Source organism: Trichoplusia ni, chromosome 3 (genome assembly GCF_003590095.1).
Source record: "Trichoplusia ni isolate ovarian cell line Hi5 chromosome 3, tn1, whole genome shotgun sequence".
Classification (NCBI taxonomy): Eukaryota; Metazoa; Arthropoda; class Insecta; order Lepidoptera; family Noctuidae; genus Trichoplusia; species Trichoplusia ni.
This window is the reverse complement of record NC_039480.1, coordinates 18,810,618-18,825,034: the sequence shown is the minus strand read 5'-3', so window position 1 is coordinate 18,825,034 and position 14,417 is coordinate 18,810,618. Positions and strand designations below refer to the sequence as shown.

General features: G+C 36.5%; 1 protein-coding gene across 4 annotated transcripts in view; it reads left to right on the top strand.

Annotated features, from left to right (window-relative positions):
- The first annotated feature begins 834 nt into the window (after positions 1–834).
- Positions 835–14,417, top strand: part of LOC113492264 (pantothenate kinase 3-like) — a 41,453-nt gene continuing 27,870 nt past the window's right edge. The window contains exons 1-3 of one of the 4 annotated variants that reach the window (XM_026869695.1): positions 835–1,021; positions 8,605–8,702; positions 11,839–11,909. In XM_026869695.1, the coding sequence (XP_026725496.1) occupies positions 8,693–8,702; positions 11,839–11,909 (81 nt within the window). In that variant the 5' untranslated portion in view covers positions 835–1,021; positions 8,605–8,692. Of the gene's footprint in view, positions 1,022–7,816; positions 8,081–8,604; positions 8,703–11,838; positions 11,910–14,417 lie in introns of those variants that run through there. The other 3 variants (XM_026869692.1, XM_026869694.1, XM_026869697.1) reach the window with 3 other exon arrangements.

Genomic DNA, 14,417 nt, shown 5'->3' with positions numbered 1-14,417 from the left:
TTTCTTCGATAACGATGTCCATACACGCAGGGGTGCGACCTCTTCTGCAAAATGCTGCTTTTGCGTCGGCTGCAGACACTATAGGATCTTTCCCTACTTCTACACCACTGCCTAAGCTATAGCATCAGACAGACCAGAACTTCATCTTCATATCCCAAGACTCGGGATTAGCAGTTTTTATACGAAAAGGTGCGAATAGCGCGTTCATCCGAACGTCGTCAGACCAGCATGGCGGCAGCTCACTCTCGGGTATACCACAACCTGGCAAACCCATTTTTGATTAACAAGTCTATTTTGATGATTGTATTTTGATTTTTGTTGTTGTAAAACTGTGATTTTTGGAATTTAAAAATGGGTGACTTCCGCACACAATGGCGTGCGAAAAATTTTGACGTTTGCTAGGGAGGGATGCCAGCTGATTGAACGTTACAAAATGTTTTACAATGTAAGAACCATATAAATTGGAAATATTTTGTTTAGATTAGTATGAAATAAGAAATTTAAGCAGTAGAACTTTAGTAATCAGATTTAGGAGTTTTGTGGTATAATTACTCATGGAACGCTTTGATAATCTTTATTTCTTCACGCCTAAAACTCTTCGCTATCTCTCCTTATGTTACAATTTTATTGATATTGTAATAATATATTTGAAGTATATTTATTATGAATATTATAATAAATATACATCAAATTATAAAACGCACAAATACACGTTTGCCTAATTACTCTTATTATAAAATTTAAAATAAAAATATGCAACGAGCACATCGAGATATCAATACTTTTTTGTGACCATGATTCGAGAATACGTATTTGACATTACAAAATATCACTGCTTGCAATATCAAACTGAAACGTCAACACATACAATTTGGAGATTTTTACCATTATTTTTTAATCTGTGTCTACGTTCGTGCATCGTTCTTAATGTATTGGAAACGGTATTTTCCTAATTTTCCACGTTGTTTTAAGAATTAAATATTACAAGTGAATCAAGGACACGCTTTATTATTCACTACCGGTAAGTTTTTGACGCTAATTCAGACTAAGTTTTCAGCGGGTGTTGCGAAAGATCAGCTTGGTCTCGCCACACACATCATAATGTATCGTATTTTTTATGTAAATTCCGCAGCTAAATGAAATTTCAGGTCTTAAATATTCTACTTGTCGATTTATATGGGCGTATTACATCACGTCAGTGAGGTATAGCGTTATTTGTCAGTGTATTTGTGCAGTTATGTGTACTCAAAGTTGCGAAACTGGTTTTTGTACTTGGTTCTCGTAATTACGATGATCTTTGGTCGTGTATTATTTACTTTGCTTGTTGAGCAAATAAAAAAAGTATTAGGTTGAATAACTGTTACCTTGGCTTGTTGTAACTCTTAAAGTAGACGTTATTGCTAATGTCTATGCTCTTGTTGTGTTGTGTTTACGTTTTGAATAGCTATTTGCAGTTTATTTATTTTAATGACGTACATTTTCAATATTATGAATCAAAAGGTTTATTTTTATTGCTGACATATTTTAATAACACAATCTAGGATTAAAATATAGTGTAACTATAAAGTTTATTTATTAATTTTTCAGGAACCAAATAATTAAAAATGTTTTTTTAATAATAATGAAATGGCTATCTATTATTTTGGCTTGATAATTAATAATCAAAGTTAACAATCAAATAAGAATTTCTAAGATAAAAATTGCCCTACTTTTGCAATTGATTAAATTAGGCAAAGGTGAATTTTTGTTATGATTCAATCATAAAATAATTAATTAGTAGTGTGCAACCATAATCATAAAAAAAATAAACACTGCTTGAAAATTTAAAGATTATTTATGATGAAATTTAAATTCATACATTGTGGTAGTGTACAAAAAAAAAAAACTTATTGGAAAACATTTTGTTATGTTGAGATTCCAACGAAACCTCTTACATAAAAAACATTTCAGTTTCAATAAAAATGTTGTAAAATAGACTTTTACACATATAAAAATTAACTTTAAATTCAGTTTTTGTAGACAGTCATGCAAAAAAATGCAAGTAATGTTTAAACAGAAACAAAATCAGCAATACATTTTTAAGAGTATAATTTGTTTTATTATATCAACATTTTTTCTGCTTTTATCACAATGATAGTGTCAGCGTTTCCACCATTTTGATTTTAAGGTCAAATCTTATCATGAGTAGTTTTTATTGTTTTACACTTTTATCTCTGATGTGAAATGATTATTTATTATCTCTGACCTTGTCATATGTGTCATTTTTTGCTTATATTTTATTCAATTTGCAATGTATGTATGTATGGATGAAACTTTGAAAAGTTCTTGAAAACATGGAGTTCTTGAAATTTTTCGCATTCGAGACCAAAAATTTGAGAGTCAGTGTGTATATTTGTGACCCTTTCATGATAAAATGGCTGAATTAAACATAGACACTCTTGATAAAGACTTTGTTTCATATCAGGAATGGCTCCTACACCAATTAATTTAATCCTTGTCGAGTTTTACGAATATTCAAGATACAATTCGAAACACCCAAATTCAGAACGAAAATTCGTCAATCAATCAAATGTTTTACGTGGAGATCGAACCAGCGACAAGTCGCGCGCGGTTTGTTTGGCGTGGTGACCTCAACCACTCGGCTATCCATGTGTGTTGTGTGTGTAGTCGAAAAATATATGGGAAACAGCCATAACTTGGTCATAGTTTGGCGCCAATACGATATTATAGTACGCCGAGCTGGTCTGATGATCGAACAAAAGCTAATACTAAAAAAAATACTTGTTCGTAATGTTATTGCCCTGAAGCTATTAGGGAATTCCGTAAACGAATGTTACAAGCTACAGATTTTTTCATGTTGGGTGATTTTTGCAAAAGCGCGCGAATTCGTATGATACGCAGTTAAATTCGTGTATATTCTTTTTTGCATTGTCAACGGTATGCCTTGTAAACAGCCTGTTGACTGGAGCGCGATGAATCGATGCATTGCCGCCGTAAAAACTCGGGAGTTGTTGCACGGTTCAGGTTTAGCCAGTAAGAGTGTGACACTACCCACTTCCTTAACCGAGTGGCTGGGCACGAAGAGTTCATAAAGACCACGAAGATAAAAACTCACTTTGCCAAAAAACAGGCCTGTACTGTGGCTAGGCGGCAAAAAACTATGTTGTTGAGGTTCACGCCTAAAGCACGGTGTGGCGATATATCGGACTTTCACCGACTAAAAACACCCCGGGCCCGTGCCCCTGCAAGAAGACCCTCGGACACTTTCTTTAATTTTATTAGAAGACTAGCTGTTGCCCGCGACTTCGTCCCCGTGGTTAGAAGATATAAGTTATGATTTATACCTACCCTGTTTTTTCCACATTTTCCATTGTATCTTCGCTCCTATTAGTCGCAGCGTGATGGTTTATAGCGTAAAGCCTTCCTCGATGCATGGTTTATTCAACACAAAAATAATTTTTCAATTTGAACCAGTAGTTTCTGAGATAAGCGCGTTCAAACAAACAAACTCTTCAGCTTTATATATTAGTATCGATATAGATTAAAAGACAACTGTTCGACTTTAATTCCCTTTTCCATAAGGAAGAGTTTTGTCCATGAAAATGGAAACCCGAAACAGACTATCCACGTATTTTCTTTTTCGATTATTGCCGGCCAATAAAATAAAAGTGAAGATATAAAAAAAATAGGTGATATCCTAATTTTGTTCCACGTATGTCATCTGTCACAGCTATGCCGCCGTGTGCACGGGCGCCATTTATTATTAACTACTGCGCCATTAGTAATCAAACAATTTAAAGCAATCAACGTTATTTGCACGTTAATAAACTTGCTTTGTTATTTATTAACTAGCTACGCTCTGAAGTTAGACAGATACATTGTATTTTACTCAATTCAAGGGCCCATGTCTGAAAGTAATATTATAACGATAGTAAATATCGATGAGAATGATTCATTATTAAATGATGTAACGGTTTACTCACGGGTATGTATCGGGGTAGCCAGTTCAACTCGCGATCCCGCCGCGTCTGCTCATGATTAAGGACTCCGGTTGGGTCCGAAACTAGTCGGGTGATCCCGATAAATACGCGTGAGTAAACCGTTTCATTCATTAATCATATTATAGCGGATGAAGAAGAGAGATGAAGTTTTACGCCGTGTATTGCCACATGGCATTGAAACTCGCAGTCATCTCTAACATCATTGGAGAAATAATAGCTCACAGACACCGTTGGCTCGGCCACGTCGAAAGGATGGGAGAAGAGCGCGGTGTGAAGAGAGCGTATCTGAGACGACCAACAGGAAGTCGCCCTGTGGTGTTGGAAGTCGACCCAGGTATCGCTAGAGTGATACAGATGAGGCGGACCTTCGGGCGCTTCACGCCGATGACTGGCGAGAAGTGGCCAAGGATTGGGTGAGGTGGCGCTCTCTCGTATCAGAGGCCAAGACACATTTTGGGTCACGGAGACAACGGAGTAGTTAAAGTATTAATTGCGCTGTCACTTTTCCACAATACAATAATATTATTGAAATGAAACTACTTTTACGGATTTTATCTTGGTTTAATTTTAGATTGTAGTTCCCGACGTTTTGTTACCTTTGCAGGTATCATGGTCACGGGCAGACTGAGATGGCGTTCGTCTTGATAGAAGATGCTACTCGTTCTTCTCAAAAATCTAAAATTAAACCGCGATAAAATCCGTAAAAGTAGTTTCATTTCAATGTCTAATATTCGCTTAAACCTAAGAAATCACTAAAATAATATTGCTTTATGATGTGGTGGAAGGCATTTAGGGATACTACACTTTTGGGTATATTAAATAAACGTGTTATTTCCAGGTTATCTTCCCAGCCCTTTCAATAATAACCAATTTAAGTCGAAATTTAGCTGACTCGTCAGTAGGACATTTTATGTAATCTATGATACAACAAACTAGGCTTTCCATTTATAAAAGAATTTCCATTAAAACCCTCTTAAAATACAGAATAAACTACATAAATTAAAATTGCTCAATATAGATTTAAACAGATTTTTATTACAAGAATTAGGGCCGATTTTTCAATCGCCATATAACTTTTATTCGACGAATATGTTTGACGTTTTGACAGCTTTTGTATAGGAAATATGTCAAACGGCCATATTTATTCCTCAGATAAAATTTAACTGACGATTGAAAAATCAGCCCTTAGTCAAATACGCTATTCAATTGAAAAAGAAAGAGTTCTTTGAAATACTTCAGCTCATTTAGCAGATATACCGAGCTCTTATCAATAAAACATTTCTAAATAAACGTTTGTTACAATCGTGGAATCCTTATCATGATAATCGTATCTCTAACAGGTGTGTTTGTCAACACAGATTGTGAAAGGTGTGACAATGATAAGAAATAGTACGGTTTATGTAAGATGTGGTATTATATTATTTACGTGGTTTTTTTTTCAAAAACGACCTTCGTATTATGGAATTTAATCCCTGTGTCGCGTACACATTCAAGTCACATGCACAAAGACACCCAGACTCAGGACAAGCATTCGTGGATCACACACATGCTTGTCCTACGTGATCGAACCCCGGGACACGTTACGTGCGTTGGATTTGGCGTGGGGACCTCTGCGGTACAATTTCTAGTCGATCTGCTCGCACGCATCTTCTCCCCGTTTTTGTAACATTATCATTAGATACTGCTCTGCTCATATTGATAAATGGTATGCTCAATAATTGGGCCTACATCTATATTTAAAACTTTCTTTTTTCGAAGTTGTACTCGTAATTCCTGAACTGAACTGCAAACAAACTTTTCACTGCAATCAGATTTGCGTCATATTAAGTTCCAAGAACAAACGTCTTAAAAAAGTTAAAACAATCTTGATAAATGTCATTTTTATCTCTTACCTAACGTTATCGTAATGTTTTTTCTAAAATCGGCCATTTCGCATGGTGGTCTCAACTGTCAAATAGATATTTGCGCGGGAAAAAAAATCTTTATCTGTGGAATAGTGATGACAAATAGTTTGAAGGATAAAGAAGCAACAAATCATTCCAATTTTTAAAGAATTTTTATCGTGACGCAGTCTATAATAATATGAGAATGATTCATTATTAAATGATGCAACGGTTTACTCACACGAATTTATCGGGAGTGCCCGACTAGTTTCGGACCCAGTTCGACTCTCTCGCTCGCCGACAGTTCATGATTAAGGACTCCGGTTGGGTCCGAAACTAGTCGGGCAATCTCGATAAATTCGTGTGAGTAAACCGTTGCATCACTTTTTAAGCAAAAGTTAATACGTCCTTAAATTGGTTGGGTGCTGCTATTTTGTACGGAATCCTTAGTGTCGTAAGTTTGTCTCGTACTTGACTAATTTTTTAATTCTTCTAAGCTCGCTGACGTTGACTCCTCCTGACTATCCTTAAAGGAATAGGGATGGTAACAACTTTTTTTTCATCGTCCGACACGGTACATATGTATTTCCTCTTTTGACCTTGGCATACATAAATTGATCAAATTATGGTGAATGCGAATGTGAATTGCGAGTGACGTCAGAATATGGTAGATATAAATTTTACCTAACCTAACCTAACCTCACCTAAACTTTTAAGCAGTTCATCTTTGTCAAACCTATTGTCGAAACCAACTCAAGGGTCTATTATTAGTTTATGCAAGGTCGGATCTAGGGGCCCAGGGGCCCTGAGGCAATAAGGGAGTGGGGGCCCCCTTGGTTCAAGTTAAAGTGTTGTCGTTCAAGTGTTTCCATTCAGTGAAAAATTTATCGAGTTTGTTTTAAGATACCTTCTCTGGTGATGGGCCCCTGGTCATAGTGGGCCCCTAGGCACTGGCCTAAAGTGCCTTATGAATAATACGGCACTGAGTTTATGTAGGACTGTAATTTTACACCAAGTGTACCACCTATGTTTAACAAATTAATTTGAATTTGACTGCAACGCATTTCCATACACCGTCACAAAAACGCGGAAGACGTAGCACGGCGGTTCAGGTTTAGTCAGTAAGAGTCTGACGCTAAACATTTCCTCCCCCGAGGGAGTGGGTGTCCACGAGGACGAACCCGCCTTACCAAAAAAAGGGGTCTATTATTAAACATTACTTATTTAGAAGGGGGTTACTAAAGGTGTACCTATTTTTATTTTTGAACATAAATCACAGTTGAATCTTGATGACCTGTGTATTTCAATGTCATCCAAGATAAAATCTACACCGGATACGATTTTATCACCGTCAATTTATTTTTTTCTAAGGCGCTATGCAGATGAAACAACTATTCAAAAGATAGTTTTTCATTTTGACACATGCCGCCATCTTTGATTTAACCCTTGTCAAACCTTCCAAAATAAGCAATTGTTGTCAATCGCACGCGTGCAGTTATTATTGTAGCAAACATATTTGCAGACTTCTTTAGGCGGTAGTTTTTAGTTATTTTGCCGAAGAGATTTTTAGTGTCTCTTGAAAATGACTCCCGCCTTGTGTCGCTGTGATTTCACAAACTTTAAGTCACATGCGCAAAGACACCCAGACTCAGAACTTGCATTCGTGGATCACACAAATGCTTTTCACACGCGGGGATCGAAACTGCGACACGTCGCGCTTTGTGGGTTTGGTGTGGATACCTCAACCAATCGTGCAGTCAATTTGAAAATGTTTCCAATTGTCTACTAAAGTTGTTCCATCTGTAAACCGCCTAATATTCTTTCTAAATCATTTTCTATTGTTATTGTTATAAAAATACCCTTATCTTGAACGTTAAAAGAATAAATTGTCTTATCGCGATTTCAATCACTTCGCCTTTTATTTGTTATTGACGTTTCTGGCTGTATGGTTGTGTGTCAGTGTGTTTTAAAAAAATAACTTATATTGTTCTTGGTTAACCTCTTGCGTATATAAATTTTATAAGTTTTTTTTTGTGATAAATAACGTTGTTAGAAAACCTGCACACTTGAGAATTGTCAACGGTGCGTCAAGTCACGTCAGAAGCTTAAAGTCTGACACCAGGTTATCAGCCGTAAGATAATTAAGAGAGAGGATATTAAGTTCGGGTTACTGGCAAGAGAATCTCATTTTATTGGGTAGGATTTGTTTTTTTTTAAGTTTGACGCTCTTATTTCTTTATAACTGCAATTTCAAAAGTTTAAAAAAAAATGATTTTCAGAAAATATTGACTAAGATTTTTTTCTTTAACCTAGTAAATAAAAAAATAAGGGATGCAGTGAAATAAAATCGCGTGTGACGTCACTTACCAGTACGCTTTTAACTAGCAAGTGAAGTTACTATGTCATCATAGAAAAATACGTATTTACGTATTTAATTTTTTTTATTAACCTGTCTGTGAAGTGTCCAAAATCATAAATATTTATTTTCACACGTTTTTATACACTCACTTTCTTGTCTGTTTGTTTGTTTGTTTGTAGTTCCGGTTGGTTTTTTGTAACCCGATTTCGAAGCACTTCCCGATAGATAGCAGGCTGAAATTTTCAGGATTGCTTCAAATCCAATAACAATGCAATTTACAACTATAAAAATTGCTTAACCGATTTAAAAACGTAAGTATTTTAAATATATTAATTAATTCTTAAATATGTTTCCTTTCCAGGTACACAGATGGCGTTGTTGCGGTGACATTAGAAACAATTGCCACCTGACATGATAACCGCAGCTGCTGGTGGTGGATCCGTACCAGTATGGTGTTAGGTGAGTCACCGTTAACCTTTCACCTTTATATGACCTCGTGACCTTAGACGTATAAACTTTATAACTCGCGTTACGCTGACGGTCACAATTGTTGGCTGAATGTGAGCGAGTATTGGTCTTTTTTGTATTTCTATTAGAGATGAAATTGATGAGAGGTTTGGCTTCCGGATACCTGGTATTCGGCTAACATTCAAGCCGGATATACGTTTTCTATCCAGCATTCGTCTGGGCAGTATTCATAATCTCCTAAGAGTCCTTAGTAAATTCAGTAAAGGGAAAAATACTCACTGTGAATTTTATAAATTTACAATCATGTTTTGATAGTAACTGTCGTGAGAATGATTCATTATTAAATGATGTAACGGTTTACTCACGCGTATTTATCGGGGTAGCCCGACTAGTTTCGGACCCAACCGGAGTCCTTAAAAATGAGCAGACGCGGCGGGATCGCAAGTCGAACTACCTCGATAAATACGCGTGAGTAAACCGTTACATCATTTAATTATTATTGTGTTGTCAAAAATCTTAGGAGAATACGTAAAAGCCAATTAATTACTAAAAAAATGCCTAAGAGAATACGAAGAGCGTCAAATTTAATCTAATATCCATTCATTCATCGGCCATTGAAAGACAGCGTGCTCCTGGTGAGTTTGTTGCGCCGTTTCTTCTCTCACAGCAAAAGCACTTAGGAAGCGGTGACGGGTGGGCAAAACTGGGTGCTGTCCAATGTAATTTGACCTTCAAAAAGTGCTACCTAGTAGCCTTATTTGAATAAATGACTTTTGGTTTTTGATTTTGCATTGTAAATAGTGGTATAGAATACCTAGTCTTACTCAAGCCATTTCAAAATTTGAAATGACTGTTGACAGTTTTCCTCATTCACGAAGCGCATTGTCGCGCGATGACGCGCGTTTTCGCGTCATGAGTTTGTGACTAAGTCGTTTTTGATTGTAGATAAGATTGATAGACGTTTTTAGACGAAAATACTCAATTATATTGAAAAGTGACTCAAAATGTTTCAAGAATTTGAATGACGAAATTATTTTGTTTTGCCGTTTCATGTCTTTATATAGTTTTGATTCAAAATTTCCTCGTGTAGAACATTAAAAACTCATTGGGGATAGCCAAAAATGTCTATTCTTGCTTAAATTTAAATAGGACCTCATTAAAAGTACTAGTTTTCAAAGACAAAAGAATCATTAAAATCTTGCAACGCTTGTTGCAACCAGTAAAAGTTGTAAAATACAGATGATAAAAGTACAATTGAATTGAGAATAATATTCTTCCTTTAAGCTTACGGCAATTCGCAACTAAAGAGAGAACTTGTATCATTTTAGTATTAAATTAATATTATCAAATAGCAAATGCTGTATGAAATTACAGCATTATTTTTTTGCTATTGTAATAACATGTGTATATAATACATTTAAATTACATACGATTGCTTAATAAATATATTTAAAAATAGATAATTCATCTATTTCGCGCCATAGTATTTGGACGCCAGATAAAACATTATTTCATCGCGTGATCTACGAGTTAGTTCGCAACGGTAATCATAGATGGCGCTGATACGAGTATCGGCAGATTAGAACGATTCTTATCTAGTTAGTGTCGTAAACTGTTAATAGATGGCGATGAAGTTACTTTTATTTATTGACATCTCACAAAAGTTCTTCTTGGAGACCTGCGAAAATAAATAGGGAATATTCATGTTTTTCTTTTTTTGTCTTAAATTCATAGTTTACTGTTTTATAACGTAGAAAAAAATATTAATGGTTTTCAAAATACTCTAGATACTTTTTAAAATGAAATTTAAAACTCTTAAAAAATGTAAGCAGTTCAAACGCCGCCATTTTGCGCGCGCTTTGCGTGACGTCACATGACACGTCCAGTGGGTGTTTACCTTAGTGTTTACTGTGGACTTTTCAGCTGATGAATACAATGTCGTGTCAGATGACGTCACATTTCGTTCGACCAATGGTGGCGCGTTTTGGAAGTTTGAATTTCGCTCCTTTATTTTGCACTTTTTGCATATTATTTTAGGGGTTTAAATAATAAGTAAATAAAAAAAATCCTTTTCATTATAATATTACGATAATAAGTATTCGAGAAAAAAATATTTTAGGTCATTTCAAATTTTATGCATATTCCCTAATTACCGTATTGCTTCATAGCTGCATAGGTATGAAGCCTTAAAATAGTGATATACCGATATACCGCGAAAAACCCTAGCATAAATTAAGAAAATTGCATTGCATATTTTGACAAACTTTCAACACCAACCGCTCTCTATTTACTTCTCAGAATAATAATAATAATTGAGCCTCTGTATATTTTACGAAACATAACCTATATGCTTCACACCTATTTGGTTTAGAATTATGTCATTGATGCGCCATATTGTTTCGTTTTCGCGGGCTCTATATTTCGTATTTTTTAGTCTTAGATCGGCCTAGAATTTGCTTATATTTCTCGATAGGTACTTCTTTTCTAATTCGAATTTTACTAAAAGGTTTTTATTTATCAAACTATGCATTTTTTTTTACCAAATAAAAATTACATTTTTAGGAATTTTAACCCCATCACAAAAAATAAGTTTGACGTATCTTTTTGTCGGTGGCATAATATCTACCGAACGGGAGCAATGTCAATTTAGTTTTCTTTTTCTATAAAAGGTGAATTACGGGTGAGTGTTCTTAGGCATGTATTAAAGGTTTTGGGGAGGGGGGGGGGGGATGGGAGGAATATCAGAATTGGTGAATATCAGAAGTGGGCACTCAAATGAAAGTGCAGTTAAATAGAATATTGATGGCTTAATCAAGAAAGTTCTTAGCTTCGTTTGATGACAAAATAGTGGGATAGAGTCTTGTGTTTTAAAAAAATATCCCTCAATAGATACGTCTTCTTGCGAAGTTAATTTAGCGAACTTTTTTTTTTTCGCTGGGAAAAAATGCTATTACGCATCCCCTTCCCGCCGGGGAGCGAGAGAGGGGTATGTGGGACTCCCCGGTAAACGACGTTCCCGGTATACCCACTAAAAAGACCCAGCGGCACTCCGACCTCGCCTGAGTGGAGGGGGCCTGGGAGTCCAACGACAAAATAACCTAACCTAATCCAATCCTTGTTTCCGCAGGCATCCCGTTCTTCCTATTTTCCCGCCAAGTGAACTGTCAAAATATCTCGATTTATCTTCTAATACGACTTGTGAGCTTATGTCAAAATATTACCATAGAGAACAATGATTTATTTTAGTTTTTTACTTAGTTTGTTTATGCGGCATAATTATATTCTTTAGTAGTAGTATATATTTTGAATACTTTTTAAAGGAGTCTGCCCACTACACCGTTCCATACCATGACCGTGATATGAACGTGTCAGGCAAAAAAATATTCTCTATATTAAAAAGGCGACGATGCTGGTCGGTAACGGCACGGGCTAGTGGGCATGGTCGCATACTTTTGAATACAGAGAATAAGTTTTTGCCGGACACGTTCATAGCACGGTCATGGTATGGAACGTTGTAGTGGGCAGTCGGCTTAAGGGCAGATTCGCCCGAGACAAAATTAGGAGCGGGTGAATCCGGTAGATCGAAATTTTGTAATGTATTCGTTCGAATTGGTTACTAAACCGTTTATGCTTTTATTAGTCCTTAATAGCTAGTTTTAATAATCGTAGGTTGTCATGTAAGTCTATGTAGATTTGTTGAGTAAATGTGGTAATTGGTATATGATTAATTATGATTTGTTGAGTAATTTTTTATGTGAACATAATAGTTTTTAATGTAAGCGACAAGCGTAATACATACGCATACTCTGCGCGACTCTGGCTGGCTCTAGTCCCTTGGACTCCTCCCCAAGGGATAGGTGTAAATACTGCGACCCCTGAGTTTATTACGACCTTTCTCAGGGTAGTCAGATAGAAAATATCGACTCCAACATTCCCAAAAAAGACACGTAAAATGTATGATATATCCTCCATGCAGAATAAATGATTTTATTTCTATGCCGATTTACAGCGTCGTTATAAAGATATGATAGGTTAAAGGTGACACATGACAGGACCGTGACACGGGCGCCTGCACGCGGTTATGCACGAGGTCTCTTTACAGTGACCTCTGACCTTCCTGTACAACGTGAGAACTCTCCTATCTGTATTCCATGCTAATATTATAAATGCGAAAGTATATATGTGTGTTTGTCGTGCTTTTACGCCAAAACTACTGAACCGATTTTGATGAAATTGGTACACAGATAGTGTAGAGCCTGAGGAAGGATAGACGCTACTTTTTAACTGGAGAAAAGGATGGTAAGGCGGGGGATAGGGGAGTGAAATTTGACATGAAACATTTTTTTTGGAACGGACTACGGCTTTATAATTTGGCTTAAATGTTGTTTATTTAAAATGATGAAATTTGAGACCAGTGGGTTTTATGTAATTTGATCTTAACGAAGGCTACATTTTATCCCGGCATGTCCACGGAAACGGGAACGAGCGCGCGCTGTAAACTGAAGTCCACGCGGACGGAGTTGCGGGCAGCAGCTAGTATATCATATGTAACTGTCTCATTGATCTAGTGACTGACTGTCGATGAAGTAATCTAGGCACGAACCTAGCTTGACTGCACGGATAGCCGAGTGGTTAAGGTCACCACGCTAAACCCACAGTACGCGACGTGTTAGTTCGATCCCCGTAGGACAAGCGTTTGTGTGATCCACGAATGCTTGTCCTGAGTCTGGGTGTCTTTGTGCATGTGATTTGAATGTTTTTGGAAACTTTCGCGATTTTAATAAAATACCCTCGAATTCAATTGTGATAATGCAAGGGATTTGTTTTCTTTAAGTCTTTTCGTACGGTCAGCTAGCTTCATATTTTTCGTCTAATCTTTTGAATCTTAAATATTACAGACCAAAACTAATGCAAAAATGTGTTGACATTCGCCTTAATGATTTTATTAATTAACACATACTATCACTAAAACCTCATTCGAATAGAGTAAATAAGGTCAAGGGCGTTATAATAACAAATTACTTGCAAATTGACCTTGAAATGGTCCTTTTATACCAAGGCTTATATTGTTTTATCATCAGATGCGTAGCGAGGGATGTGTTTGTAAAGACGACCTCCGTGGTCGAGTGGCGTACGCACCGGTTTCAAGGTGTCGCTAGCTCTGAGGTCCCGGGCTCCATCCTCGGTCGGGTCAATGTAAAAATTCATACTACATTGTCTCGGGTCTGGGTGTTTGTGGTACCTTTGTTGTATCTGAATTCCATAACACAAGTGCTTTAGCGACTTACTTTGGGTTCAGAACAATGTATGTGATGTTGTTCGCGTTTATTTTATTAAGAGAAGCAACAGAATCGCTTCATTCACCTTGCCTCGGTCAGCACAGCTCTGGTGGTAACTCAGCGGACATCCTCGCACGACACATTTCCATCGCACATCTCTTGTGGAAACTAAGGCTCGATATATGCAAAGCTACGTATCTGTTTACCCGATATAAGATTTTAACTTCGATATTAGGACGTATATTATCACACGAATATTACACATGTGAACGTAGGAATGTGTCCGTCTGTAACATCTTCACGCTCGAACGGTGAGACCAATATCGATGAAATTTGGTATGGAGATAGCTAACGTCTTGGATCAAAATACTTATATGCTGTTTTTGTCTGGTTTCGTCAAAGGCGCGCTAACTTTTGCAGTTTTAAA